The sequence below is a fragment of the Thunnus thynnus genome, chromosome 1 (assembly GCF_963924715.1).
Source record: "Thunnus thynnus chromosome 1, fThuThy2.1, whole genome shotgun sequence".
Lineage (NCBI taxonomy): Eukaryota > Metazoa > Chordata > Actinopteri > Scombriformes > Scombridae > Thunnus > Thunnus thynnus.
The window spans coordinates 28,581,513-28,608,025 of record NC_089517.1 but is presented as its reverse complement, the minus strand read 5'-3'; the positions used below and the strand labels follow the sequence as shown (position 1 = coordinate 28,608,025).

Below are 26,513 nucleotides of genomic sequence, written 5' to 3'. Positions count from 1 at the left end.
TATACTGTATATGTGTGTGTGTTTCTTTGTTACATTTGGAGGATATGGTACAATCAAGAATGTGTGAGAGTGTTCTTAGAAAGATGTGATGTGATTACTAATTCAAATCATGCCTTTAAATCAGTGGCAGGAGAAAAAAGAACAGTAGGAAAAAAAGCAAGGCAACCACAGATAAAAGAAAAAAAAAAGTTAGTCCAAGATACTAGAGACACTAATGGTTTGTGTGCCCATTTATGCTTGTGTTTTCCTATGTGCGTGTCTATGTGTGAGTGCATGTACTTATGTAGGCTGGTGTAAGTACATGTTTCTGTGTGTATTTAAGGGGTGTGTGTATGTGTAATATACTATAATATCATAAATTATAACTAAATAATACTTTAACTAAAATACAATCTAAAAGATGTTTTCAATTTTTGTTTCACTTTTGTTTTTGCCTAAATAATACAAATTCATTTCCAGTAGGTACTTACTACCTACCTACTACTGATAACGCCTTATGTATTTATGTATGTGAGTGCAAGGTTGTAATTAGTACAGGGCCTTGTGGCTCCTCAATCACCATGCACACCAAAACACTTATCAGTGTTTCTGTTATACACTGAAAAGGTGTGTGTGTGTGTGTGTGCGTGTGTGTGTGTGTTTGAATCCTCTCGTCTTTATGTAAATAAATGTATTAAAATGTGTGTGAAATGGCCTTGCATTGATTCTACAGTGCAGGAAGCAAAGATGCAGATCAAAGCCCACCAAGAGCACCTCGGGAATAAGAACAGGTAGAATCCTTGACCCTCAGTGAAAGAAAAAAGAAGAAATTAACCATTCATAGGGCGACGCTGGAAGTACTCTTTGATCACCATTTCTACACTGCCAACACTCTTACCACTCAATGACATGGCCGACCTCAGTTGTCTCCCTCTTTGTTATCTGGCTCTACTCCCCTAGTCACCACTAATCTTAGAGGGGATCATCAAAAGGACAATCTTGTGGAAATATAGCACAGTAAATAAGGACAGCTGTCTCATGCAAGTCAGATTGTTTCTGTGAGAGCAGGAAAGCTGTCAGGGTTCCTGAAAATCAAGAGATGCAAGGGGAGTTTGAGAGAAACACATACTAGGATTAAAAACCTGTTCTATAAAACATGCAGGCAGACTAAACTAAAACCATCCTAGAATGAGTTTGATCAGGGGGCAACAAGGTTTCCAGGTAACAAACACCCTGCTGTATTTGTAATCCTCCTTTAAGCAGCCCTATTTTCCCCTTCTACAATGTTCAGTTCTACAATGCTCTCTTTTTTTGTCCTGCACCCGTCTTTGCCAAATTTAGATGGGTTTTAGTTCATCTGTTTGACCAGAGCCTGTTGAGTCCCTCACAGATGAAGAAGAAAAACAAATGTGACTGCTAAGCTATACAAACAGTTGCATGTCCCTGCTTGTAATAATGACTTTCTACTGTGTTGTCTTTACATTGTTAGTTGCACAAAGACAATCATAAACACTGCAATTTATACATATATTTGCCAGTGCAAGGATACATGTACGCATACAAAAACACATGTGCAGACAGACATATCAGCTAAAATATAATATTCTATGTCCAACCTAGCAAAATTGCTCATATGATGCCTGGTAAAAATCCCATCACCTCTTAGAATTGTACATTTGTCAATGCTATGTAAGTGACCTGGAAAATTAAATACTTGCACAAGGAAAAATAAGAAGGGGGAAAGAAGCTTTTAGATATCCAGTTTCTGTGCATGTGGGGAGATGAATGAGTTCTGTCATGGGGTAAGGGTTTGAGTCTTTATCCCTGCAATCCCTTTGGCATAAAATTGAGCATTTACTGATCTGATGATGAAACAGAATCCTTCCACAGAGAGAAACTTCTGTTCCTATCCTCCAAGAGACGGAAAGCTCTAGAAAACAATCACAGACATCTAGCTGCAGTCCCATTGGTTGCTGAGTATTGCAGAGAAGATGGCTTGTCTGCGTGTGATTCAAGGGTGAAGATGACAGGTTTAACCCATGTTCTGCATCTAATGTCTTTATGTCTCCTGCATTAGACTTGCCACAGCACGGCACTCTGTTTCACAGGCATGGATTATCATCTTCTTCAGTATGTCTCTCAACCTTTTTTTTTTTTTTTAAACTTTCATAGAAAAAGAAAAGAAAATACTGTCAACGTTTAATACATCCATTTATCCTCAGCTTTGCATGTAACAATTTGATTCTCCCGACATGAAAGAACATGAGTCAAGTGAACAAACGCAAGATAATGGTAAATGGACTGTACTTGTATAGCGCCTTTCTAGTCTTCCGACCACTCAAAGCGCTTTTACACTACAAATCACATTCACCCATATTCATATGCTGAATGGGTACAGGGGCTACAATACAAGGTCCCAACCTGCCCATCAGAGGAAACTAACCATTCACACACTGATGGCACAGCTATCAGGAGCAATTTGGGGTTAAGTATCTTGCCCAAGGACACATCGGCACTGGAGGAGCCGGGAATCGGACCGCCGATCTTCCGATTAGTGGATGACCCGTTCTACCTCCTGAGCCACAGCCGCCCCTATTGCGTTTATATTGTTATGAGTACTGCTGTACATACAGTTGCTTGGTGTCTCACTCAAAGGCATTTCATATTTATTAATCACTGCTGAGTCTCCCAAGAGTAGCCGATAGGGTTTTAAAGACACTAACCATAAGGGGACGGCGGTCTCCTGATGCTATGATGGGCTGATAATACCCCCTGTGACAGGAAATTATCTTATTGCTGCACAACCACCATCACACTGCCACCAGGAAGATCCCTGCTCTCCTGCTCTTCTTGGCTAAATCCAATCATAGTCAGCATTAAGGAGTTAATCATTCCATCATCAGCTGTCCTCACTGCTCTCTGAAAACCAGGGGGTTCAGGCTGCAGGGGGCTGTTCCCAATTTAAAAGTAGCCGATAAGAACAATTGGATTCCCCCCCTTTCTTTCTCTCTAAAATGTTAAAAATGGCCTCAAAACAAGTTGCTAAAACAACACACTGACAAAGTTAAAGGAATAGTTTGACATTTTGGTATGCTAATTTGCTTTCTTGTCAAGATATGAGAAGATTGATACCACACTGAAGCTATAGCCAGCAGCTGGTTAGCTTAGCTTAGGACAAAAACTGAAAACAGGGGAAAGTTACTGCGCCCAGCCAAAAAAACAGTCCAGATCATAACCCCTTGTAAAACCACGAGTTGCTTTGGTGTGGATTAAACAAAGAAGATAAAACATGTTAATAAGTGAGCTTTAGAGGTGCCGGTTGGTGGACTTTCTTAGCTTTAGAAAGAGTCAGGCTAGCTGTTCCCTCTGTTTACAGTCTTTGTGCTAAGCTAAGCTAAATAGCTAGTGGTGGCAGCTTCATATTGCAACATTTGGCTGTGACCATCTGAAGATGTTGAATTCTTATGCTATTTAAATTTACACAAAGTGCTAGCCTTGCATGTACTAACTGGTACTAAGATTCTTTACTGTAAGAATCTTACTGTACCTTGAAGTATGTTACAGTAGAGAGGACCTTTTTTGTCTATTTGGGTGAGCCTATTACCCTTCAGTCGGCATTACTGGTAGCATACTCTGCCCTCTGAACTACAGAGAACTGCATTCTCATGCTATTTCATTTCACAAATCCTTTCCCTCACTTCTCAGTTTTGATCTTTCTCCATACCGCCATTCTTTGGTCTGTTTCCCATTTGTATTTTTTCTTTTTGTCCCTCTTCTCTTTTATCATGCTTTTCTTTTTTCCCCAATTCCCTTCTCTCTCATGCAGCTCTCCAAGCAGATGCATATTTTTACCAAATAAAATATGAATAATTCATTTCCCAAAAGACATGTCAGCCACTTAATTACACTTTCTAAACATTTATTTTTCTCCACTTTTCTCTGTCTCCTTCTCTCTAACCTTGCTTTGCATGGTCAAAAGGTATAGGTCATGTAACAAGGATTACTTATGTCTTAAATACAGTATTTGAATCCACTAACGTCAAGTTGCAAAAATGGGCAACAAAGAATTTACCAAACCACATTATTAGAGAATACTCCATCCTCTTTGATTTTGATTTCTGTATGTGTTAGAGGACAGCTCAGTGCCAAATGGTTGTAACAGCATTGATTTAGGGACTGGCAGTAGCTATCATTGGTAGCAGTCTGTATACTATAGTGAGAATTATGCCACAGAGAGACAGGTGGTCCCATAAAATGACTGCTACATATCTTATATCCAATTATTCCACCAGTTTAATGGAAAATTACGGTTTATTTGAACCTGATGTATTTCCCATAAATGTGGCAGTTGTGACTCTATATGTCCTGCAAACTTTGATCTCTGCAGGTCTTTTATTGAGATTCCGGAGATTCAGACTGAGATTCGGGTGAACAAGGCCTTGCAAGGCCCTCTGTCAGCCTCCTACTACTTCTGAAATAAACATGATTTTTACATGATTTTTAAATGATTTTTACATGATTTTTACATGAATCACTTCAACTTTTTTTTTCTGTCTGTCACATGAGTCTGAAGGAAAGTAAACACAGGAACTAGCCACTCGTAGCAGCATTATGGTTAAATGCATAGAGAACTACATGTTGCTACTGAATATCTATCTGTCATTACTGGAATGACAATCTCAGTATGAAGACTGAAAATGTGTCAGGGGGTTTACATTTGCCATGACCTATTAAAGGGTTTTTTTGGGGAGTTTTTCCCTATCCGAATCGCAGGTCTAAAGATAGAGGATATTGTATTGCTGTAAAGATTGTAAAGCCCCCTGAGGCAAATTTGTGATCTGTGATATTACGCTATACAAATAAAATTGACTTGAGTGAAATATACAGTATATTGACATTGGTTGCTGTTTTCACTTGCTTTTCGTTGTGCATTTAATAATCTGGGATTTAATGTAGTACCTCTGGGGCATGTCATCAGGCCTGACTCAGCAGTAAAAGTTATGTGGCAGACAGAGAGGAAAAGGGAATCTAACAGGGTTTAGATTAATGCCAACAGTCAGGTCCCGACTAATGAGAACAGCTTTTACTGTAAGGCAGAATCAGCCTTAAGCTCCTCAACTTGTTGACAGCTGTGTCCTTGGGTTGATTGTGGTATTGGTATTTGGGTATTGAGTATGGTATTGGTATATTGGTACAGCATTTATATTTTCTCCATTCCTTGGAAAGAATGGGTGATCTCTATCAAGTGCAAACATAGTCTCCCTCTGATGACTATTTACTGCATTTCCAAAGGGATTGAAGTGGGGGAACAAAAGATCTCTAGAGCCTCTTCACCCACAAATAACCAGCTTTGGGCCTCTTATTAAGTATTCCCCAAAGAGCCATGTTTAATTGCCAAGTGTTAATTAGAGATTTAAAGGGGAGGGGTGCAGCATCCCATTGCTATTTCCTTCTAAAGCCATTTGGGACTGGCATGCCACGACATGCTATTCATATACAAGTCGATTTCATCACCGATTACCAACAACAAACAGAACAACTCACTTATCCTGCACTGAATAATATGAATAAAATACTGTTAAAAACCTGAGAGGAGAAATGCTGTGGATCACAGAGCTTCCATATGCTGGTAAGTAAGACAACATGGATCACAAGTCACCCACAAATGAGTGAGATTATCTTTTTTGTTTTGTGTCCCCATTCCCATCTCTGTGTGCTGTGTACATTTGCACTGTAGAGGGCCATAGTTAAAGATAAGCAGCGGCTTACTGAGAGCTGGAGTGGCAGGCATACCCTGTATGCACAGTCACATGTGCAGCCATCTTGTGCCCCCAATCTGGAGAGATGTAATTCTCTTTGTGTGATAATGGTTCTCTACATGCCTGAGACAAGAGGGAGCAATCCTCAGGGGAATTTGGCAGATGCTTAACCTGTTCCAGCTCACAATGTTTTATACTGTGGTGTAGCAGAGCTGCTTGCTGGGTAATACAAGGGTTCAGTGTGGAGATGAGAGACCCCAGCAGATTAGTGTATAATACTACTAATGGGGTATTACAATATTACAGTACTGTAGTATTCTACACTACAGTGTAATTCTACAGGGTAGAGCTGAGATAACTAGTCGATTAATCAACCGACAGAATATTAATCAGCAACTATTTTGACCATTGCTTAATTTTTTAAGTCATTAATCTCACAAAAATGCCAAAATCCTTTCTTTCCAGCTTCTTAATTGTAAATACTTGCTGCTTTTCTTTCTCATATATAGAAGTAAAATGAATATCTTTGGGTTTTAGACTGCTTGTCAGACAAAACAAGTAATTTGAAGACATCACCTTGGGCTTACGGAAATTGCGATGGACATTTCATCTCTATTCTCTGACATTTCATGGACCAAATTATTATTTGAGAAAATAATTGGATTTATCAGATCAAACAGACTTATTAATAATGAATTGTTAGTTGCAAGGTCTGTGTATCCTCCATCTAAAGCTGTGTTCAACTTGTTTGATAACACGATAAACAAATATACAATGCATTGTTTTGTTTTTCTGTTTTTCGTGTAAATTAAAAAAAAAAACGGAAATCCATGTGCATTTCCCGTTTTTGTCTTCAAATTGGCAATTGGAATAGAAATTCAGCCAAAACCAGAAAACAACTTCTTTTTTATTGTTATATTAACTGCCCCTACTGCATCTCTACAAAAACATTATCATTGGTTATGCTTGCTACAGCATAGATAGATAGATAGATAGATAGATAGATAGATAGATAGATAGATAGATAGATAGACGTGACCATGACTATTGTCTGAAAAACGTTATTTCAGAAGCTAAAAGTTTAATTCTGTGTCCCTTGGAGAGTTTCTTCTGTCCTTTCAAGTTTATAACTACAGTTTTAAGATTTGCTGCTTGAGGTTTTTATTCGTGCTGCAGCACCTTCACTCCAAGGTGCAGCATCCCCACCTCCAGGTGGCTGGCAACCCATAGGCCCATTTGTGGTATTGCAATAATTTATTTTTTTTGTGTGTATGTTGTGTGTGAGCTGGTCTAGCAAAAATAGAACCTGCATATAAAGATAGGGGAGTGGGGACAAGAACCAGGCATGCCCGACCGAGCCACTTACAGTGGATACTTCACTCCACCTCTACTGGTCCCTGTAGGCGATATTGCTTTTTAAATTATGTCGAGCAGCGCCAGCTTTCCAGATGATTTCTTTATTGTGTTGTATTGATGTATGAGTGTTTTCTTTAACGATTTACTTTAAAGATTAGAGAGGCTGCTTTCAGTAATTGTAAATGTTTCAATGCGCACAGTAATGTCACTGAAGCAAATATCGTGGGACACTTAAGCAGCATAACTAAAAACTGTAGTTATAAACTTGACAGGACAGAGGAAAACTCTCCAGGGGAAACAGAATTAAACTTTTAGCTTCTGAAATAAATTTTTTAGACAGCTTTGATGGAGCTCAGGATTTATCAGGAAGACAGCTGCTTTACTCCAAACAATTTCACTGTATGAACCTGGACTGTGTTTGTGACTTTTTGGATGTATAGAAGAACATAGAACATTAATTAGATCCTGACCGATCCTGTCAGCGTGTCAGGAGATTTAAATAATCAATGAAGTTATGCTGCTGTGCCTCGTGTTTAAATGTGTAGAACGTGTCTCTGTGTGGGCGATCGCTGCAGGAATTTAATAAAGTCAGAAACTCTTTTGGGGGCAAGGGGGGGTTTAATAGTCAGCACCCCCCTGCCCTCAACTGAAATCATGTTCCCGCAGCTATGCTATCCATCCATAACATAGATTTTTTTTTTTTAATTCACATGAAAAACGTGTGAATTATCAAACAAGTTGAACACAGCTTTGGACGGAGGGTACACGGACCAGTGCAGTCCTGCTACAGGGTTAACAATGTACTCCTGTAGGGACATTTACAGTACCCCAAATTAAGGTTGGTACAAAAAATTACTGAAAAAAAAAGAAAAAAGTACATTTTTCTAACACTTTACAAATTATTTATCAAGCAACAAATTCCATTTCCCCAGATGGATTCTGAATTTTTAATGAGTATTTGCCGCTAAAAAATAAAAATGATCCATGTCAGAGCACCACTTGGTTAAATTAAACTCATCTTATCTAGAAGGGAGTACTGAGTTCAAATGAAGCCACCACAGAATGTATCACTACTTGACAATTTAACTAAAATCCCATGACTAGAGCACTCAGTAACTAGCACTCTGCACCTCTAGCAGATGGGAGTCACTGAAAAGGTGTCACTAAGAAAAAGCTTACAACATGTGCAGCTCCAGTCGGTCTCTATTCCATTAAGATGTGATAGAAACCCAACCTAATCCATGCAGCAAACTGAGTTAAAAACAGGTAGAAAATTCTCGCTCCTTTAGTATTCTGTTTCCTCGGGCTCTGTTGACACACATCAAAAGAATGGCAACAGGCATATATTTTTTAGCAGCGTGAAAATGAATCTAATAAAGCTGTTTTTCATCTCAGCGGGGGCAACACTTCAACCCTTAGTATCTAGTGTGATTGCTGGGCTCTCCACTTTGTATAACAGTTAACAGCCTGCCTGATTCCTATTTAAGAGCTCATTTAAGTCTGCTTGCTAGCTTCTGACAGCCCAGGCATTTATCACATGGTGCCACATTGTAATAGAATTCTATTCAGGAAAGATTATACCCCAGCTTTCTGATGATAATTTTCACCATCTTTGAGAGCAGAGATTTTTTTTCACATGCTTTTGCTCTTTCTCGTCTGTACACTTCTGAGATTCCTTCATAGACTGATTCTCTTCATCATCATCCCCCAGAGGGATTTCACTGATTTGTTTCCCGTCTAAATTTAACTGTTACCTGGACATCACCTCTGCATGCCAACTGAACAGATGGCCCCTCATCATGGCCATACAGCCGTGTGTATGAGGGCTCCATGCTCTACTTTTTACAGCTCATTTACAGTGGATGAATGTAGAGCCTGCGTCACTTGAAAAGCAGAATGAGTTAGTTAAATGTGACATTGTTGGTGCTTGGCTCAGCATTGATCAGCATTTTGCATTAACTTTGCACTTCCTTCACTGACTAAACAGAGACCTGAGGTCAGTATCTAGCCTCCGTCCCTCTGCGACAGTTCTGTGAGTAAGTTTGTGTCATCAGGCATCAGGTGCTTACCAACTGGCAGGCTCAGGTCAAACATGAAACACAACTCAACCACACACAGACAGCACAATGCATTAGCTTACTCTAGCCTGCATCCAGCTCCACGGATTACAAATATTAATTTCCATATTACTATATGTATCTAATATACACAGTATTTGTGAATATTGTGTAATAAGCATGATTGTTAAAAAAAGATGTCAGTGATTTATAGGGCTGCAGAGAGTCTACACTCACAATTCCTGCTACTTCACAGACTGGTGGTGTATGCAAATGATGCAGTTTTGTAGTCTTGCTGACAGCATCTTTGGAATATCAACATGAACATTTTTGGCTTCTGAACACAAAAACTCCAAACTGCAAACTGCAGAGAATCATTACAGTCTGCCAACATCCAACAGAGAAAAATACTGGTGGCATTTCCGGCATTTACTAATGAGGCTAAATGTCTAGTTCTTCATATTTCACGATCTGTAATCTGCAACATCAGCTATGCATGTGTTGAGTCAGCATGCTAAATTAAGTATTAGAAGAGTGTCTAAACAACTGTGATGTTGTTTAGAAACCAACAACAAGAGTTGCAACCAAGATGAAGAGCTACATCTTGTGTCAGAGCTGTGGGTAAACATATTCATGAGAGTTGAAAGACAAACAGATTTTTCCAGTAAGACCCACCGTCAAACATACTGAAATATTTGATGAATCAATAAACACTTTGTGAATCAAAAACAGCAGTCTGTGATCCAAATGTAGAAGAAAAATCAAGACACAAGATCACAAAATGCTTTTCCTTTGAAACTGATCAAAAGATCTTTAAATAGAAGGATTAACATAAGAAAAACACTTGAACAACTTAATGAATGAATGAATAACTGAACTACAATAAAAATAAGTTTAGTTATTATGACTTATTCATATTAATATTAATAATAATTATTATAACTTATTCATGTTGTTTGATACTGTAAGATGTTTGTTATGTACATAGATCACATTTTTTTCAATTTTCCATCCAATATACAAACTCTTCAAATATATACAGTAATAGACTTCATATTTAGGTAGCCACAATTTTGAACCTTTAATATGGGTAGTACTGTAAGTCTACAACAGTGAATAGTCAAATCAAATATCAAATTTGGAAATATTTCATTTTTTCATTACAGTACATACAAACGTACTATATCTATGTATTACATACTCATTTATTTTAACATCTGCACATTTTATGGCATCTATAAATATCAGATACGTCACAATCTCACATGATACTAAGTATATGGTTTTGCTTGTTTAGGCCACTTAAATTACGCACTCATACCCATGTGAGAAAAAATCTATTGCAGTCTTTCTTATGGATTTTGTTGCATATTTACCTCTGAATTTCCTCTTAAATTTCACTACACACTAAATACACAGACAACCACTCTCTGTAATCCTATAATAATCATATAATGTGTTACAAATGCACTTTACTTTTGATGAGTACTGTTGTCAAGAATTAAAGCTCCTCAGTGTCCTTGTACTTTGCGTAAGTACCCACCCTGAGAGTGAGTTTGTGAGTTCATTAACACTCATGAAAGTGCTCTGACGGGACAGATTAATACAAGTACATATACTATTATTTAAAGTATCCTCCACATAATATGCAAATATCCAAAGAGTGAAAGCATATATGATTAAAAATGTTTTTTTTCGTTGAACACTATTTCTATTTGATATTTCAAAGTGCTGGGATGTTGGTGTGCTTAATGTTTTTATGCAGAATTCCTTGCACAAACCACACTCACTAGTGGGTGATACAAAGGTGTGAATGATGAGTTAACACCTGTTATTTAATGATGCCTTCCTTTATTGCCACATTCGTCACTGGATTAGAGAACAAATATTTGTATAAATGTTGGTAATCATCAAAGAAAATCTTAGGATCATAATATGAAAGATATAAATATCTTTCATATTATGATCCTAAGATTTTTTTTTTTCAGAAAAAAGAAAAAGAACCACCACAGCATGTTTTAACTAATGACTGCCACTAACTAGAATCTTCTCACACAGTTGTGTATAATAACTTTGTGTATGAAGGCAGGTTGGCCATTGCTTGCCGTGTTGGTGGTGGTTCACTGAGCAGATTTCTCTCTAGGCTGGGTCCCTGCTGACAAGAACAGCTGGCTCCGTCATGGTGGCCCAATGGCCATCTGAAAACAGCCACCTGTCTTCTTCAAAACTCTAGGGATTGACCAGCGGATTGTCCACTTCTTGTGTGTGTGGATTAAGGCATTAGTCAAACATGGAAAAGCAGAGTGAAATCTCCTGGAGGCAGATCCCGTTGTCACACAATGGAGGCAAGGGCCAATGACAAAAAGGGTTTATGTCTTTGAAGGAACTAGCCCTGATAAGCAGGGAGGAGTGGGTATAGTACAGTGTAGTAGAAATGACTACTGTCTGGCTCCCACAGCCAGATGAGCACGCAGTGACAGTGCACCCAGAGAGTGCCTTATCACTGAGGCATGTGGGAAGATAAATGAGAGAATTCACACTCTTAAAAATTAATTGCAGTCTCCAGTAATAACCTCTCTGTAGGCAGGCACCGTGGGAAGCTTTGGGGAGCACAGGGGAGCTTTTTTAACTAGCTGGGGGATTCTTAAGGCGCCTTAGGGTGTGATCCCACAAACGGCAGCAAATAGCTTTGGTAGCACATGCTGACGGGTGCTGAGACAGGCCAGCTGTTCAGTCTACTTGGCAACGATGCATCTCTAAAGCAGAGCAGCAGATGAGTGGAGAGTGCTGTGCCGGGAGTCAGTTTGCTCCCCTCTCATTAAACAGCTACTGAGATCAGCAGCATTAGTGATGTACCAAGTTGCATGTTACTTTTTGGATTTTTCTTCTTTCTTTTGGGAACCTGGTGAACAACTAGTCTCTTTGTTACTCACCCCCAGAGGTCTGTGAGGTGTTTCATTTATCCGTTGCTCTTTTTGAAGTCGAAGCACCTCAGAGTCACACATACACCCATTACGTCATCTAATGTGTACCTCTGCCTGTCTGCCTAGTTCTTTTTCTCTATGCCCTCTTTCACTCCCACTCTTCCCTCTTTCATACGGATGCGGTCTCTCGAGCCTCTTCCTCCATTCCCTGGAGGTCATTCTCTCCAGTCTCCTCTTCGTTACAGACGGTGAGCAATGTGGCAGCCTAGCAGCCCAGCTCATTATCGCCCACGCTGGGCCCACAGAGGGCATGGCACTGTGGAGCACAACTCTGCCTTCATGGCCAGCTGTCAGGGCTTTCCTTTCCCTGAACTGGGAAGGCTGGGATTCCTGCCTCTTTACATATGGTTCCAAAGCATGACTAAAGACAGAAATTCTGTTCGGAGGAGCTGAGAAGACATTGACACCTATCACAACATGCCCTAATTTTTAGTAACACAAGACAGCCACACATCATCTTGACTCACCTTCTCCTGGTACTGCCGTCGAGACGAGTCTAGGGATTGGATTAGCGCGGTGGCATGGCCCACAAACATGGCGTAGCAGGTAGCGCCCACAATCATGCTGAGGATGGTCAGCCACACGTCTGTCATGCCCACCGGGGGGTACATGCCATACCCAATACACAGCATGTGGCTCATAGCTTTGAAAAGTGCGTAGGAGTACTGCTGTCCCCATGTGTCATTCTGGATGAAACAGAAGAGATGGGGTGAGTTAGGGTGAGTACATCAGGACTCTTTCGCTCTCTCTCAAAGGTCAACAAGCACCCTTGCAGCTCACACACATACACGCTCACATCCAATTACTTAAGACAAAACTAATGGCATCTGTCCACTTCAAACTGTCTTGGTTCAACACGGAGCAGCTGGCAGGGTAAAATGTACTTTTCAATATGCAAACATTTGGAGCAAGCAGACATTTGGGCAGGAGCCCAAAACACAGCCCTGAGAATAGGCGGATGGAGTGTGAGACACTAGAGGCTTGCATGACAGAAAGTAGGTCAGCTATTTAGAAAAATGTGATTTTTCTGTGAGTTTTCTCATTTGTAGATAAATTGCCCTTTTTCCTTTAGATCCTGGTGGTAGTTCATGGCAAATCAATATCAACTCTCTCCTGGGGGTGACATGTCCAAATTGCTTTCAAACTCATTTCCACAGCGGAAAAGCCTGAGAGATAGCAATTTTATTAGTGCCCTCCTGAAAAGGTAAGGAGCGATGACCCAGCAAGATAATGGGACAGCTACTGTAAAAGAAGACAAAAAATGTCTTCTAATGATTCTAATCAGGACCAAACCAACCGTGAATGAGCCTATCAATACTAACAACCTCTTTGTCTACCAGGTAATGTGGGCAAAACATGAGGAGCTTTCCATCAGAGTGGTGCCTGCCCCCGAGGCTTGAATTAATTCAGAAAGATATATTTGTTATTCTGTCACATTGAGAATCATTCTTCTACGTAATGCAATTAATTAGACAGTGTCTACTGTGTGAAACAAAACAAACTCCATTTGGATGTTAATGAGAGGCTACATCCTCTCACATGGGATTTTAAACTAAGTACATTATGTGAGTTCTTCCTCACATCTCAGGGCCTCTGCACCCTTGGATGCAAGGGGCTGTTTTTGGGTGCAGCAGTTTGAGAAAGCAGCCGGCGCAGCCTCTGTGGAAGTTATGGAAAGACGACTCTGAGCTGTAACAATATGAGAAGTAGAAATACCTAAGTATAATCTAGTCAGAACTGCATGAAATCATTTTATGACAAGGAATTTGGTGTGTGAGCCCATATTCCACAGTCGCTGAGGTTGCGGTATTAAAATGTTATAGAAATGGAAGACTGGATTTTTAGGTTTTAAGGGTAGAAGTGAAGGTAAAAGTTGGCAATACGAACAGAGACAATTTATCTCCAAAAATGTAAACATATAACAGAAAAGAGTGATTTAAATATATTTTTGTTTACAAATATACAGTATGGTAAATGTCACATTATGCTCTGCAGAGGTACAGGAGTATTTAAATCTGCCTTTCTATGATTGTTTCTGCATCTGCATCTACACAATGTTCAAATATGTTTTTCAGAATAAAACAAAGAGATTAGGAGAGCAATCATATACATGTTTTCACCGCTGCAGAATAAGACAGAAGAAATCCGATCTTAATCTGTTCATTCTGTACTGTACTTTACTGATGAGCCACAGTTTACATTATGCTGCTTGACAACTCAGCCTTATGTAATTTAAGATAATCCCCTTGCAACTTGACTCCATGCATATTGAGCTGGTGGTAGAATGCATCTTTCATGATGGCAAGGGGAACAGAAATAGAAAAGTGGAACATAGAAGATTGTTCTATTTTATCTTTATCTTTTGTTTTAATCCAAATTAATGTAGATATATAACATACATAGCTTGGTAAAATTGGGAGGTTGTATAAGGAGGCTATCTAGTTGAAAGGTTGCTCATCTGATTCCCATTACTGACTCTGCTCTCGCCAGCTGAGTCCCAGAGCAGGACCACCTCACCTGAGTCTGCATCTCTGCACAGACAGGTATAGAAAGCTTAAATGAGCTAAACTGTGAAACATCTCAAGGGACAGCAGTTTGCAACATCTGTCGCTTCATATGATTAAACAGAGGAGAGGCATATTCTGTGAAACAACTGAGAGCTGAGCATGTCAGAGAGGCAGTGAGGCATGAAGAACCAAATACATCATACCTTCAGCAATGTAACTACTCATGTGACATCTGTTCTGGCATGGAGAGCTGAACATACACCTGACTTGAAGATGGTTTATGTATAACGTAAAATTGGCTTCCTTGAATGTGTTGTTTTGCTGTCACAGTTTAAAAATATGTCTATTTGTGGCTTCTAATCAGTCATCTTTCTGTTAATAACAGCAGAATTCGCTCAGTGAAGTGAATCGTTAAATGACTTCAAAATAGCAATTTTAGTCTGTATTGTTCGTATTAAATTCGAATGAAAACAACATTGTGTATTTTTCTACAAAGAGAATCGTGACACAGTGGCTGTCAACATTATTTGTATACCAGAAAGCTGAATGCAATTAGTTGAGGAAAACCTGGACATCGCCAATAAACCTATTCAATCCAGGAAGCTTTTATTCTACCACATGGACATCTTTCAATTTTTCACCGTGATGACTTACCCACCACACAAACACCCAGGCATTGCCCTATTGACACTAACTTCGACATGTATATTGATGAGCCATGAGTTAGGGAGCAACTCTCTTTAACTGCATTCTTTAAAGGTTATATATATATGTTGATTTATTGGTATGTTACACTGAGGAGAGGAGCATTCACTGATGTCAGATCAATCCCTATTGAGGGCAGCAAGCTTTGAAAGCCCCAACATGAAACCTGACAATAAATTAGATTCCTCTGGAGCCGTGCTCTTTTGTAACATGCTAAGTTAACATGAGGCCATCAGCTGCGGGTGATTCAGAGTCGCACATCAGGTGTGACACAGTCCGCTTCCATAAGCAAATGAAAGAGAAGTCAGAGAGTCAGGCTTTAACAGAGACTCTACTCCAGCAGCTGTTTGAACAATACAGCAAAATTAAAGCACAGCACGAGTGCTCACTGGAAACTGTATCCAACCAATATTGGACAAGGGCCATCTGTCCTCCTCCAAAAAAATCAATGGTTCATGCACAGCCTCAGTGTCTCTCTCATTTCATAATATGGACAGAGGTAGAACGCTCAAAATAAATAAAAATAATCAGCAAATTAAATAAATGTGGGTAAATATATTTGATTTAAGGCCTAAAATGACAGATATGCTGGGCAATCTTCCCCAGGATACTAAAGGGTTTTAGTACAGTAATTACTGAAACTGATGGATGAGATAAGACAGGACATAATCTGATTCCAACAGGCAGGAGGACTCAGTGCAGGAGAAGCACTTACCACCATCTTATTTTTGGACACCCAGCAATCGGCGGGGAAGTCCTGCAGCATGGGAACCAGGAACTGCAGGCAGCCGTCCCAGTGACACAGGAGCAGCATCATGCCAATCAGGTTGACTATCCTCACCATGGCGCTGGCTAGGTCATAGGTCATGTGAAAGATCTGAGGAGATGGGAGAGGAAGGAAGCAGGAAAAAAGGTTAGGGTTGGATGACTCAATACACTGATGGTCAAATCCCTGAAATCTCTCTAGATTGCAAAGCACACACACACACATCCTCAAGGGAGATTTCCCTCTTCTACATCCAGTTCAATAACTTCTGGGTCTATCCTTTGATCACGTCATGCAGAGGCTTCTTGGTATAGGAATTAGACGGCAATGTGCTTAAACTCCTTTAGGAGCCTTGCCTGTAGAAACCATAGCTTTTTACATTGCACATAGATGAGCTGGTGGATGCAGATGTTGCTGCTCTGAGAACAGTCCACCGGGGATGGTTAGCAGACTGGGACCAGAGCTTTGCCTCCCCTGCTGCTGAATCGCTCTTATCATCAGCCACTCAGCCAAATACAATAATGGTACAAGGGTAGAGGTGGCTGCGCTCCTGGGGTGAGAGCGTTCACAGGCTGGGTTTGTTAATCCTAATGATAAATATACTCATAAGGCGCTCCAGGACTTCTGGGCTGGTGTAGATTTTAATGGCCTCAACCATTCAAAGCCTCTTAATCCCATTGAAGACCACGGTGTGCACTGCTAACCGCTCCACTCCTTATTAAAATCCACTCAGTGCCTTTTAAGAGCTTGTGACTGAGAGGGGATATTCCATCTTCACTTTGTTGTTCTGCAGTAGGTGATGATGAGGAGGAAGATGAAGAGGGATCCAAAGACATCAACATCTTTGTCACCCAGAGTTTAATTTTTAGTCTCCATTCCTAAAGCACTGGGCTTGTTTATTTCTCTACTTGCTGTTTTCATCTGACTGCATACACACGTGAGTGTGTATCTGTGTGCGTGTTAAGAATGAGGCTGGCAGGGATCAGTGTCGTGTTTGTCTGGGACTGTGTGGGTGCTGCTGCACCATCAAATCACATCAATTTAGCTCCGTCAACGGGCTAGCATGAAGCCTGAGGTATGGCCAGGAAAATGTGCCCGGCTGAGGAGTGGAGCCAGGCTCTCTCTCCTACGCCAGATCTCTGTCTGTCCACGCAAACATACAAACACTGAAACTCAACGTGTCGCCCTCCCACTCTGTCCCTTTCCTTCTTTCTTTGGGCTTTTGTTAAAAATGTTTAGCTTTCGGCACTTTTACATCCCCTAAGTAGAATCATTCGCCCAGCTGCACCTTTCCTGCTCATTTTCAACACTTCTGTTCACAGCTGCACGCCAAATGTGAACTTATTGTTTTTTTTAGGAGCCTGCCTTTCTTTAAACACAGCAATACATGTTGTGTTATCTAATGCAATATCGTGTGATGTTAAATTTCCTGCTGGAGCCATAATGGTATTTCATAACATTTAAGTGTTAAATTCACTCTATGGCGAATGAATAAATCATGAGGTGCCCCTTTCCATCTCCCATATTGAGCCTGATATATTTTTCATTTGTGAAACTGTATTTCCAGACAGGGAAAGGGAAGCTTTATAAAATGGGGACTGCTTTTAAATCTGTAAAAAAACTTGCTAAGTAATATGCAAATTCAAATACAGCAATTCCTAGGACATTAAGAACTGACAAAGATAGTGCATACAAGCACACAATGTGTTGTTTACATTGTGAATTATCATTTTTAAATGAGCTATTTGAAATTCTGACATAATTTCCATTCCAATAGTACATTTATCCCCAGGCTATCTGCAGGAAGAAGCTGCATATGCTGTCAAAGTAAAACAATAAAACAGTGTAGCTTTACTATTTCTACATAATTCTACAGGAGAGAAAAGCATTTCATTGTAAGGTCTGGTAGATATGAGATGTTGAATGTATTAATAATTTATTTTTCAAATAGTTTTATGTGTTTATTCTGATAAAGGACCAAAAATGACCAACTATATGTAAAAGTATAGTTATTACATTTTGCACTGGCTCATTTTGGGAGTTAACTCTTATGGAATATGAAATGGTCTACTGTCTTTAGTCAATCATATACTGTCCCATTTCATTGTGTTGGTTGTCCTTGAATGTGTCACTGTGCTGAATAATACTGAACTCTCTGCAGTGTCAGTGTATTTCTGTAGCAGGATAAATTCCTTTCAATATCTTGAGGCACAGCCTGAATGACTCATTACTATTCAACAATAACTCCTGCTACATTCCTACTGTAGATGTGCCCTCAGAAGACCTCTGGCACTTAACCACTGTGTGGAGGATAAAGCCAATGAGAACTGTCACGGGTAATGCCATGCAAATCTCCAGTTTGTAACCCAAACTGTAGTTTCACCTGAGGAAGGTGATTCCCCTATCTCCCTTCACAGCTGTAATCAATTCAAATATACCCGTGCCAAGCAGGAACAGACTTTGCAGTTAGGAAAAATTGTTCCCAAGATTGGTTCTGTTAGAGGGTTGTTAAAGGATCATTATTCTGACGCAAAGGCGCGAGGTTTCCGTATCTCTTATCCCTCTCTTTTCATTCCTGTTGCCTCTATGTAAATTTGAAAATTGCCAAATACAGCGGGACGTCTACGCTGTGTGTAATTTAACAAAGAAACATGTACTGTAAACATGCACACACATTGCATTTGACATAAACACACAAAAACAGTGTGTGTATGCACATACTTACATGCTGCTTGCACACACAGCATTCCACAATGTTGTGTATTACATGGAGGATGATGGATTGCTGACCACTTTCTTTTAATTGATAGGGACACAGAGTGAACCTGGCTGTATTAGCATCAGCATAAACAAGAGAGCTTTGATTGATGAGGGCACAGGGACACAACACAACAGTTTCTTATGGGGGGCTTGTTGTTACTCACACTACCCTCATTAGGGCTCTCCATATGATAGGCCATGTTAATGTACATTTGCCTTTTTCTAATCAAAAACATGGGTCAGATCACGCAAACCTATAGTCAGTCAAAGTCAGTGCAGTGGTTTTGTAACCAGTGTTGGGCAGACGCATTAGACACAGCGTAATATTATTACTTTCCCCAGTATTATCCCCAGTAGTGTAAGAGAAAACAAAACAGTAATTATATTACAGTTACTAATCCAAGTAATGCTGCATTACTGCGTTGCCAGAAAACGATACGTTTTTTGTCCTAGGTAGGCTATTTTATGACGATGTGTACACGTGGCAGGTCAGGGCAGGTCATGTTGGCTACTGGCCAAAAAGCTAAATGAAGGATGGAGGATGAGGGAGAGGGAGAGAGGCATACTTTCAACAGCTGGAAATATTGTCATTATTTTGAGTTTGTCTCAGTCAAAGATGTTAAGAACGTTGTCATCCATTGCGAACTTTGTGCAAGCAGTAAAATGCTTTCAACCATGAAAAATACAAAATCTAATTTATTGAAGTATCTGATACGTCAGCACAGCAATGTGAAACTTGTCGAACAAAACAGTGGCGCTGACAGGGAGGCATCTACTGCCAGTGATGCATGCACTCTGGCTAAACAACAAAAACTGGATTTCAGAGCAGGACACAGTGGTGGAGAGATGTTAAGTGGACAAGATCTGGAGAAGCTCATCACTGGGTATATCATAGACGAGATGTTATCTATTTCCACAGTTGACTCACCCTCATTTCGACGCATTATAGAGAAAATACCCACGAACAGCAATGTCAAGCTGCCGCAGAGAGAGAATATGCGGTGATGGAATCTAATTTTAAGGCCACACTCAGAGAAGTAGACTTTGTTTCCACCATAGCTGACATCTGGACAGCTAACAACAAAAGCTTTCTGGGTGTAACAGTTCACTGGATCAACGCAACAAGGTCGCCATAGCATGTAAAAGAATCGTACGCAGGTACACATTTGATGTTATTGGCACAGAGATAGAACATATTCACTCACCATATGGACTGCTTGGCAAAGTTGTAGCCACTGTGACAGACAATGCATCAAATTTTGCCAAGGTGTTTAAAATATATCGGCCTGTCGATTCGGAGTCTGATTCTGATTACATACAATTAACCCAGTTTCCAACAGTGATTGTTGAGAAATACTCAACTTCCAGTGCAGACACCAAGGCGGTGTCCAGGAGTAATATTGTGAAAATGCACAGCTCTTTAGACCAAGGCAAGCCGATCTACAGTTGCATCAGAACATCTGGAGGGAGTCAGCTGTAGCAAGCTACTGGTGCCATCATCAACAAGGTGGAATTCCTTCTATGAGTCTGTTTCCAGAATCACTGAAATTCCCATGAATGAGCTGAATAGCTCCCAAACTGGGAATTAAGTGCATCAACAACAAGGAGTACCAATTCCTGCGCTGTCATGAAGCCACTTACAGCAGCATTGGACATCTTACAAGGGGATAACTGTTGTTATGGAACTTTATTACCAACTCTTGAAATCCTGATGTCAAGGACACTTGCCTTGAAAGACACCCTCTCAAAGATGACAGCTGGCCTTCCAGATGTTAATGTTGTTGCATTCCACCATTCATGAACGGAGGGAACAGATCTTACTGCAATATTTGTTTTTAAAGCAGTCTGTTTTTAAATCTATGATATTGATCCCACATGGGAGGAAGGATGGTTTAGGTCTTACAATGAATAACCAGTATAAAAAATGATTCAAATGACAAATTAAAAAATAATTATACAACTATAATAAATAGATCAAATTGTATTATTCAGGCCATCCAGACTCGTTTTGCTGGTGTACTGGATGGCAAAGATGCACTTCTTGCAGTTGCCAGTTGTCTGAAGTTCAAACTGTGATGACTGAGAGATGAGGGTAGGAGAGAGCTTGTGAGGGAGCTTTTGACAGCAGAGTGTCGCACAACTGCTCCTGCAGAGGACCCTGCCTCTGTGTCCACAACGTCAGCTAGCCATGATGAAATGGACTTTTTTTGCATTTGAGACAGAGCCCGAGGACAGCTACTCAGCAGAAAAAGAAGTAATGGACTATTTGAAGGTCAGGGGGGTATGAGGTTGAGACTCTGAACCAGTTCTCAAACGTCAAAAACATTTACATGAAGTAGAGCACTCTGACCCCATCTAGCACACCTGTTGAGCGGCTTTTTAGTTTAGGAGGTTTGGTGCTCACCCCTAGAAGGAACTGACTGTCTGATAAGAGGTTTGAGAAACTTCTGCTAAAGAGATACAATCATTGTTTCATTTCTGAATATTAGGACCTTGCCTAACATGTCAGGACAGAGATAACAAAACAAGAAGCAGGACACGATATCAGCCTAAATGTGGTGTTATGCAACATTTTATGTTTCGTAAAACCATTAAATACTCCTTGTTACTCTTATGACTGAATATGCAGAAAAACATTAGTTAAAGAGTTAAATTTTTTTTTGATATATGTATAAATATATACATTTACTATATCCTGGGAGGGTACTAATATAGTACAACGGGTAACGTGACTGATTACTTTTGATACCAAGTGATAAGTAAAGTAACATTATTACTTTTTAAAGGAGTAATAAGTAAAAAAATAACTTATTACACTTCCTGAGGAACTTGCCCAACCCTGTTCATAACTGCAAATAATGAAATGGTAATTGCAACATGGTTGTAAGAACTTTGAGATGGAGGCTGTATTCTATAAACAGTTATCATGTGGGAAAAGCCACTTTAACAACATTTAATCTTGCATGGCAAAAGATGGAAGAAAAAATGAAACACTGACAATAAAACTCCTGCTATTACTAAATTATTACTAGAAATACTATTACTACTATTTATAATCCTGCTGACTACCACTAAACTATACTGTTACTACACTACTGCTATTATTATTTCTATACTACTCCAACCAACAGCAGACATAGACCAAAGAAAGAAAGACACACACACACACACAGACACCAGCACTATTGCACTATAGCACTAGCACACTACATGCATTTGAATTTGTATGTAAGTTAGGTATGTATTTTATGTATCATGGCTGCACACAATGATTAACTAATCATGGCCATGACTGTTCTGTTTGTCTGTGATTGTTGTATTTGTCTTATTTATTTGTCCACTGCACAAATGAAGTTCCTCACAGAAAATAAAGTAATTTGAATTGAACTGAATTGAATTCTAGACACAAATAAAACTAGTAACAAGTAAAAACCAATAAATAAGACAGGGGTCAAAAACAAGGTTACGTGCTAAAGTCATAAACTAATCTGTATCCTTGTGAGGCAACAATCAGGTCCAGACAGGCAGAGAGCTGATGTAGGCAGCTGCCGAGTCATCTCAAACAGATGAAGTGAGTAGAGTGAGATCCAGGTGAGACGATAGATGCATATGTCCCATGATGCTGATGGTAGATGCCCAGACACAGCTGATGTAGCACTATACTGAGGCATCTGGTGTTTGCTGCTCACGCCACTAATGATGATGAATGTTTGGCGTGATGGCGTCGTGCCACATAAGAGAAAACTAAATTCTTCAATTATTGTCTTCCTGATGCCATTTTGATGACTTAACCTCGACACGCATCCTGTACTTTGACTGACTTTAATGGGTTTTTCATAATTTATGTGATGATAAAGTTTAATTGTACAGTAAATACAGCTAAATTTCTATTCTAGTTACTTAATAATTAGCCACACCGTAGACATTTCATTTTATCATAATGTTATAGTGCAGTGCAAAAATCATTAAAAAGACAGACTCCAATTAAATAATTTAATGTATAAATAAAGCGTTTGAATTTAGTGATTCTTGGTTTTGATTTTTGCAACAATACATAGTTGAGTTGAGCATGTTGATTCACCATCATTTTTTCATACTGCAATAACATGCTATTAAATAAATTTAAAAGCATGAACTGAATCTTACTGATCAGTTAAAAACACATGCAACATAAAATGACATATTGCTGCAGAATTTTAGCTGCATATTTACAAATGCAGTCAACTTATCATTTTATAAATGCACAAAGAAGAAAAGATTTTTGAGAGATGTATTGGATATTTTAATGTAACTTTTCTCTGGAAATGATGCAAATTTGGAGATAACTATATGTATTATATTCGGTACATTAACTGTGTCAATTACCACATGCTGCATCTTTCCCTGTGATGACTAATGAAGTTTATCAACCAAATCAATCCATGCATGCCTCAGTGTTATTTTTAATCATCCCACTTGATGGCAGATTCTGGGAGCAGGCTGTGGGCAGGGGTTAGATTTTTCTCTATAAATGCCTCCACCAAAATGTCATGCTCATGCATGCTGTCATGGTGGATGAAGCACATGTGGAGAATGAGAAGTAGGCCTGGGAGTGGACCACAGGGAACACCCTTCCATCATCTGTCTAAACAGGCCTGCAGGGCTCGGATCACAAAAACCACTCACACTCTGCTTCCTACCAAGATGCGCCATTGGGTTTGTGCCAGATTACACATTTTTGTGTAATAGTTTTTTAAGCAAATCCACTGTGGGTATTCCTATCACACAAAGCTCATTCAGAATGTTGAGGACCTGTCACTGTTGCTGGCAAGCCTCATTGTGCACTCAATAATAGCCCATTTAATCTATTCTTCTGGCTTTTCTTATCTCTGAAAGACCAGTCCTTGGCCAAGGTAATGGGTCAGTGAGTGGTGGGCTGATTAGTTGATTTACCTTATTTAAATATTTTTGTATAGATTTACTGGGTGGAAATGAAAGGCCCCTCACTCATTCTCTGGGCCCACGGGGTAGCCACATGGTTGACTTCTATCAAAGCAACTGAGCGTTTTACTGACATATCATTTTATTTCTCTGTAACTGCAGCACACAGTCACTTGGGCGGGCAGAGCCATAAATCTTAACAAGCTTAGATGCCAATATTAATAGAGAAAGACGTTCTGCCATCTTGTAATAAATAAACACAGGTGGTGTGGCATGGCTCCTTAAAACCTTAAGTCATTTGACTGCACAACATACTGTAAATGATCCTTTTTACTCCCTGCCCCCCTCAGTAAAGACCTCCACTCTTGTCTCAAAAACACATCTCCATCTGCGCTTAAAGCAACGTTTACTGGGTCGGCCAGTCGAGACGGTTATGTTGAAGGCATCAGGCATGATGAGAGGAAGCCCTCAGAGCTTAGTCATTAGTGCACTGCCTTGAATCTGATTTAACAGGATGACTAATCTCATCCAAGTCACTGGTTCGTCAACAAGAGACAACTCCAATGAGGAGAATATACGGTCACAGTCTTATTTTTATCCCGATGAAAAGTGACAAGAGGAAGCTGACAAGAGGGAGACAGGGGAGACGCCATGTCGTGCCATGTCAGACGCTCTGTGTCTCTGTGTGTATGTGTGTGTGTGCATGTGTACGTGTGTGTGTGATGGATATCTGCACACCATGTTGAACGTCATTATGCATGACAGTGTTATCACTGGCATATAGTCACATCCGCCAAAAAGCTCCTTGTTTGTAAACAACATTCTGTCAACATGGCGATGGTAGAAACACCCTTAAATCTGGAGTGTTTTGGGAGGAAATGGAAGCAATCAGAGCTAATTTATGACAGCTGTGATAAAAAAAGGACATGCAAAAAGGAGATTTAAGAGCTGGTGGGGGATCAGGGCATTGCTTTAGTTATGCAAAGGGAGGCTGATGGTCTTAGTGGTGTTAGGATTAGAGTCTTTGAGGAGGTGAAGATGATATTGCAGTTACAGACGTCACTTTCCTTGCTGAGACGCTCTGGGAGCATTACATGCTTTGTACTTTTTTAATTTTTATTTTTTCCCTCCACAGTTGTGAGCATGCTTAACAGATGTCGATGTCTTGAACAACACATACAACAGATTTGACATCATTTCTTGAACAAGGCTCATGCTTGTTAAAACAATGTAAAAGCTACACCACAGACTTCAGAGTGAGTCAGGAAGAGTTTTTTTGAAATACATCTTTTACTGTCTGAATTTATTGTTAATTGCACATCTATTTATTTCTGTTATCAGTATACAAAAGAGGTCAGTGGCAAATCATTTTGCCACCAGATATGGTGGTGAGGATATTAATCTTATTCTAATACACCTAAATAAATTTCATTAGGTTCCAATCATTTTAATTTTTTCAGTGCTGCTTCAGTTTTTTTCACCCTGGAAAAGAGGGTTAAAACTGACTGTTCATTTAATGCATTATTTATCACTTTAACGGTCTGATTAAAATTATTCATCTCTATTAATAATGATCTCATCAAAATACTACTGAGCTGTAGAATGCGTGATGACAACTCATGAATCGGCTTTGACCCACAGTCCCCTCTGTTGTCTTCTGGGCAGCCTGACTGGAGCAGTTTGGGGGTCAAGCATCATGCACAAGGACACTTCAACAGTTATGTGGTTATGTGCCAACATGTGTGAGCTTCAGGCTACGAGCACAGTATGCTCTGCTAAGGACATGCAATTATAACCCATGTAAACAGAGCCAACCAAAGCGTGCCTGCACTCACATGCAGGAAAACGTACCGTAACTTACACGCAATGCATCAATAGACATGTACAGTATATTGACTGCAGTTTATGAGACGATTATGTATTTGCCAATGCATGCACGTGTGTGCATGTCAGATTATGATCTACTTTCTTTACCTAAGCTGGACTTTCATAAAAGCGAAGCTAAGGGAACTCAGCCACGTGGGTGGGCTGCACCGTTAATCTTAACAATCCAAGATGCCAATATTAATGAGAACGACGTTCTGCCTTCTTGTAATGAATAAACACAGGTAGTGTGGCATGGCTCCTCACACCTCTTGGCAAAGGCTTCAGCTCTTGGATTCATCTCAATCTCAATCCACGCTAAAAGCAACATTTACTGGCTCGCTAAGGACAACATTCCTTTTTAGCCTCTGAGGAGGCATCAGTAGATTCACCACCTTTATGTGTCTCAGAAATGTTGTTATTTCACTTGTAAAAAACTGATGAAATGACCAAAGACCATACTACATGAGGGAGTTAGCTGACTGTCCCCAAAGGAATGTGAAACAGATTTATTGCATGTTGGATGGGCCTGTTGCTGTGAGAGTACGTGTCGCACTGGTGTCATTTTTTTAAGTGAGGATGTGAAGCAGGAAATAATTAGCTTAATCACCTTTTGACAAAAGACGTTCAGAATTAAGCCAGAAATGATCTGTAAAGTATGTTATTGTTTTTTTTTCTTTTGGACAAACTGTAATTTTTAATGCCTCCAGGCTTTGGTGGGGCCCAAAACCCACTTTGGGAACCACTAACGAAAAATCAGGGGATTCTCTGGTTTGCTGACAATGTCTTCAATGGTCACAGAGATAAAGATCTAGTTTCTACTCAAGAAGATGGCAGGTCATATAATTTTTGCTTTA

The 26,513-nt window shown here is 39.8% G+C and overlaps 1 protein-coding gene across 3 annotated transcripts in view; it reads right to left on the bottom strand.

Annotated features, from left to right (window-relative positions):
• Window positions 1–26,513, bottom strand: part of LOC137185912 (potassium/sodium hyperpolarization-activated cyclic nucleotide-gated channel 4-like) — an 81,959-nt gene that overhangs the window by 24,156 nt on the left and 31,290 nt on the right. For all 3 annotated transcript variants that reach the window (XM_067594449.1, XM_067594457.1, XM_067594438.1), the window contains 2 exons: window positions 16,063–16,224; window positions 12,603–12,821 (listed from right to left, as the gene is read on the bottom strand). In XM_067594449.1, coding sequence (XP_067450550.1) covers window positions 12,603–12,821; window positions 16,063–16,224 — 381 coding nt within the window. The remainder of the gene's footprint in view (window positions 1–12,602; window positions 12,822–16,062; window positions 16,225–26,513) is intronic.